Consider the following 5,890-nt stretch of genomic DNA (forward strand, 5'->3'; position numbering starts at 1 on the left):
TCGTTTACTTCCTTCTTCAGAAACACTGTAACTGTGATTCTGTCATTCCTGATTGTTGTACTGATAGTTGGCGAATTTCCCTAGCAGGTTCCCGATTTCTGACGCCGGCAGAACAGCGCTACGCTCTGATTGAAGGCGAGGCGTTGGCGGTGTCGTGGGGCCTTGAACAGACAAAGTACTTCACACTCGGATGCGATAACCTCACGGTTGTTACAGATCATAAGCCCCTGGTCAAGATCTTTGGTGACAGAACGTTGGATGAGGTTACGAACACTCGTCTATTTCGACTTAAGCAAAGAACGCTTCCTTGGTGTTTCAACGTCAGTCCTCTACCTGGTAATACCAATCATGCTGGGGATGCTGCATCACGCCACCCTTCACCCGCAGGAGAAATATTCCAGTTATCACACGCTCACAAATCTGAGGCAGTAATGGCTGCGGCGATACGCAGAGATACAGAGCACATAATGTCAATTACGTGGGAACGTCCCCAGACGGAGACCGGAAACGATCCAGGAATGGTAAGCCTTCTGCAATCCTTGTGCCAAGACTTTCCAGAAGATTCTCGTCATCTCCCATCAGTCGGCCCATTCTGGCAGTATCGTCATAGTTTATACGAATCGTTTGGTGTCTTGTTGTATAACGACCGAGTTGTTATACCACCTGCACTCCGTCAAACTGCGTTAGAGACTCTTTAGCACATCAAGGGGCCACCACCATGTCGAGTGCCAAGTCGATCATTTTCTGGCCTGGAATGACCGACGATATAAAACGCACCAGAGCTATCTGTAGAGACTGTAACAACGATGCTCCATTGCAAGCCCCGTTACCTGCAACGCCTGCCACCGTTAACACCATTCGAAGAAGTTTGTCTTTTGTAGAAACAGTGTTTATAACTGCTTGTGGGACGAACTATGAAATTCGGCCTTCTTTTGCAATAAATTTAGTCCGGGATTGTAGAGGTTGGAGATCGTTGTTACGTACAAAACCAAACTGGCAACTACCCCAAAAGATAGGATCGATCTGGGACGATTGTTGAACATTTCGATCATGACAGCTACGCTGTCAAGGTTGACGGTACAAGTCGTGTTACTCGCCGGAACAGACGATTTTTTGAGGAAATTCATTCCAGTAACACCCACAATCTAACGTTTGCCACAGCACCCCCGTATAACGCGCAACAGCCCATACCAACGATGTCTCCAAGCGCCTACAAACAACCACGTCTGCTAAACCCAACGCCGACGACCCAACCTGCTCTAGAAGATACGAGATACGATATTAATTCTTGTGACATTCCACATACGGAGCGCCAAAATGGCGATATTCCACCTCCACAAGCTGAGCACCCTGAGCAAACGGTTACTATGGCTCCAAATTTGCATCATCCTACGGCGACCGACGCGACGTCACCTTGTCCTGCAAACCTTGCGAACAAGACACTTCACAGATCTCCGTCCACTGATGCAACACGGTCACGGCGTCAACGACAATCGCCTTCGCGTTACGAACCGGAAACTGGCACATGGATTAATAAGTGATAAACATTCGTAACCCACGAACTGAAGGGGGATGTTTATATTTACGATACAAGTTTGAGTTACGAACTGGAAGGGGGATGCATAGGTGAGGACCATTGTGTTATATTTACGTTATATTTACTTTAGGATATTATCTTTGTTTTGTTTTATTTAGATCCAAACATTCTATACAATATACATTTAACTGATATTAATGATTTTTATCCAGGTTTGGAAGGAGGAGGTTCTTATATAAAAGAAACACCATTGCATTATAAATATCCATATAAGGCAAAACGTTTATGAGCACAATGATATATGCCGGTAACCGGACACATTTACACATCCGTGACTCACTGTTTACATGGTATATAACGGTCTAAAGTATTCAAATACTCTGTTTCTCGCACTTCGATTTGCGCTAAGTGTAATGTGGCAGTCCCAAAGTCGCATGCAACATGTGTAATGGAGACGAAGAAGAAAATGGAAAACAAAAGTAGCGAAAAATTTGCGGTGATAGGTGATAATGCTAGGTAAAAGGGTTTGCTTTGCGCTTGTCAAAATTGATACTCATGTAGCATCATATATTTGTCCTGTAAACCATTGTCGCATTAGTTATGTCATCGCCTAATGTACAACATACTGTTCTCGACGACAAAAGCCATGTGGATGGAAAAGTTAAACGAATGCAAGGTTTTCTTAAGAAAATAAAAACAAGAAAAACATCACCGCCACCTTCTCCACCACCCACTAAGCTAGCTGAACCTGTAAAGGAGGAAGTTAAACACCAAGTAACACATGAGAAGTCAGAAGAGACTTTACTTAGGCAATATGAAAAAGATGTAAAAAGTGCATTGACATATTACAAAGTTATTTTACAAAAAGGTTTTATTCAAAAACTTCCAGGAACAGCAACTGCAGTTCTGGAGAGCATAATAAATGCAGGAGAGACTATTGAAAACTGTTTACGTCTTCTGTTCAAAGTTAAAGAATTTGAAAAAGACACAGAAAGTGTCAAACCATTAAAAGACAATCTCAATCGCAGTATCACACACCTTATTCGTATTTCTGATGATGTTTTATTTGATTCCTATGTTCATGTTAATATTGACAAAGCATCTGCATTCAAAGCAGCAGATGCTTTGTCATTGTCACTTGGAAGCTTATATGAGTTTGTATTGCCTCGTATCCGAAAATATTCGTTAAATGAAGAATTATTACATTGCAGTGCCAGCCACCATTCAAGTGCTAATTCACTAGATGCATTAGATAATATATCAGAGACTGATATTTTGGATGATTACCCGCAATCAAATCTGGAACTGAACTCTATGTCCAAATTCAACAGGGATTCTGGTGTTTATAGTGAGGGGATAACAAATTATCGAAGTGAAACAAATTTAAGCTCTACATCAGATCCTCCACCCAAACCGCCACTACCGAATGGTAATAGAATGTTTTATGGAAATTTCTCAAATCCTCATATTAGAAAGGCAGTAAGTCATCCTGGTGATATTGCGTCAGATTTCACAGGTTTAAAAGAAAACAAACAAAAAATTAGACCAAAGTCAGACCTGCATGGAGGTTCACCAAAGTACTTAGACGCCAATACACCATATAACCATTCTAGCAACCAAAGCAGCAGGTCGTCACTTTCCACAATGTCAAACAGTTCATTGAGTCCAAGTAAAGTTTCTAATAATGATGATGATGCGTTCTTTGATTCAGATTCTTCAATAAAACGTAGAATTAATTCTCAATCTGAGAGCATGGATGCAGAAAGCATAAATCACGAAGAAATGGGTCTGAGTAGTGAGACATTTACTCAAATTCAAAAATATTCTAACAAATATGAATTGCTTGCCAAAAGCACTCTCTCGTTGTTTAACGATGATGATGATGATGATTTGTTGTCCCCGGTGTCATGTGATGAAAATATGCCACCTTTGTTACCAAAGAAGAAAGCAAAACATACAGTTGATAATTATTTAACGATAATGGAAGGTTATGCTGCCTCTGATTATAACGAACGACCTTCTTCTTTTTATGATAATTTACCTGTTCCAAATGTTCATAATATTACTGAAGATGAACTAATTAATGGAATGCCAAAATTACCACCTAAGAGAGGATCTTATTCGGGGAGAAGTAATGATGATGATTCAGGAAGTCGTTCACCCTTCAAGTCCAGCCGCGTAATAAAAAAACATCGCAATAGCCGAAGAGAGTCATCAGGTATATATGAGGAAGATAATGTTCCTGCTTTGGATTGTAAAGACGTTTCACACTTGATTATCTTTAAGGATGAAGAAACAGGACCATTGTTATGTGGAGGAACTGTGGATGCTTTAATTGTTTATGTATCAGAAGTTGATCCTGAATCCCTTTATTACAAAGCATTCCTTGCAACCTACAGAACATTTGTGTCTCCTATGGAGTTGATTTGCAAGTTATTGTATCGTGCTAACAGATTTCGCGACAAAGGTAGTTTGCACATTTCGCACTCAGTGTTAAGAATTCTTGTTAAAGTCATGGATGAAATGTTCGAAGAACTCGATAAATCGCTATTCGATCAATTACGGTCACAAGTTCACCGTCTGCTTAATTTAGGTGAATTAAAGTTAGCAAAAAGTTTGCGTGATAAAATAGTTAATTACTGTATCAAATTGCAAGTCAATCGAATGCCAATTTATCAACCTGTTAGTAGTGAAAAAGAACTTTTTGACTTTAAAAGTAATGACCTTGCACAGCAGATGTCAGTACTTGATGCAGATTATTTCATTAAAATTGAGTTACCAGAAATTTTGCGCTGGGGCAAGGAACAGAGTGAAACACTAAGCCCTAATTTGAGCCGGTTTATTGGTCATTTCAATAGCATGTCATTTTGGGTCAGGACATTAATTCTTAACGAAACAAGGCAACAGGAAAGAGAGAAAATGTACAAAAAGTTTTTAAAGATTATGCGGATTCTGAGAAAACTAAGCAATTTCAGTTCATTCTTGGCTATTTTGTCAGCGTTAGATTCTACCCCTGTTCGAAGGTTGGAATGGCCAAAGCAATATACTGAGTTGCTAGCAGAGGATTGTCATCTTATTGACAGTACATCTGCCTTTAAGTCATACAGACAGGCATTAGCAGAAGCTAAACCACCTTGTATTCCATATTTGGGATTAATCTTAACAGACATCACTTTTGTTCACCTTGGTAATCCACAAGATTTACCAGACGGGAAAGTAAATTTTGTTAAACGTTGGCAACAGTACAACATTTTGGATTCTGTAAGAAGATTTAAGGAACAACTTTATGATTTCCCACGTAACGAAAAAATCTTGGATTTCTTTAACGAATATGAAGATCATATGGATGAAGATGAAATGTGGCAAAAGTCGCTCGTGCTAAAACCTCGGGGAAAATAGTGTATATTTATAATTTTTTGTCATCTGTAAAGTTTCTTAACTTCATACTTCTCTTTAGTAGTGGAATATAGTTTATCCCTGACTTTAGCAATTTTAACAAAGTTATTAACCTAATTTTGACTTTATTTAATTTTATCTTTTATTGACAGTTCTTTTTTTTAACGTAAAGTTTACCACATTTTTGCCATTAGCCTTAGACTTGATAGATTTGATGAAAAAGAAAAAAAAAGAATTACCTGTATTATAAAAACTTTTTTTGACACTTCTGTGATAAAGTTTTTTTCATTTAAACCTATCAAGGGTCCTTTAAAGTGTTAACTTCAACTGTAAAATCTGGATTTTTGTATTCCTTCCTACAACATACGTCAACTTACAGCATGAAGCGATAGTTTTACATAGTGGACAAGTATTTTCCAATACAAGTTTTTTTTATAGCATTTTAGCCTCGGTTGCTAAGGGCAATTTTTTTATTTTACCTCCAAGTTTCTTAGCATTATATTCAAATTTTCCAAGATTTTAGTTGTGCACGTATTTCTACACTTTAACGCGTTATTTATATCCTTTGGCTTGACCATTGGCGTGACTGTCAGTGGCTTGACTTTTCAATTTTTTGCGTGACTGTTGTCATCTAAATTATAGCCGTAGCCCTTATCAACTCAAGTACTTATAATAAAAACGTTAGAAGTGCAACATTTGACTAGTTTATTTGTGACGTGACGTTTTATCACAAACATTTTAATTTTTTTCTGGAGTACTGCAACGAAATATCTTCGCATTTCTTTTTTGATCAAGTGAAACTACTGAAAGATAACTTGTTAACAATTTATTGATTTTTTCCAATTTTTTTATTTTGTCCAAAAGAAAAATAGATTATTTTTATTAACATTTTATATATTTTGTTTTTTTACTATATGTATGTTGATCATTCTAGAGATTCTTGGTTTACTTCTTGAT

The 5,890-nt window shown here is 37.8% G+C and overlaps 1 protein-coding gene across 1 annotated transcript; it reads left to right on the forward strand.

Annotated features, from left to right (window-relative positions):
• The first annotated feature begins 1,992 nt into the window (after window positions 1-1,992).
• Window positions 1,993-5,091, forward strand: LOC130621737 (rap guanine nucleotide exchange factor 1-like). The gene has a single exon (XM_057437077.1). The coding sequence runs from the start codon at window positions 2,138-2,140 to the stop codon at window positions 4,934-4,936; it is 2,799 nt and encodes a 932-aa protein (XP_057293060.1). The 5' UTR covers window positions 1,993-2,137; the 3' UTR covers window positions 4,937-5,091.
• The last annotated feature ends 799 nt before the right edge of the window (window positions 5,092-5,890 follow it).

Source organism: Hydractinia symbiolongicarpus, chromosome 12, assembly GCF_029227915.1.
Source record: "Hydractinia symbiolongicarpus strain clone_291-10 chromosome 12, HSymV2.1, whole genome shotgun sequence".
Classification (NCBI taxonomy): Eukaryota; Metazoa; Cnidaria; class Hydrozoa; order Anthoathecata; family Hydractiniidae; genus Hydractinia; species Hydractinia symbiolongicarpus.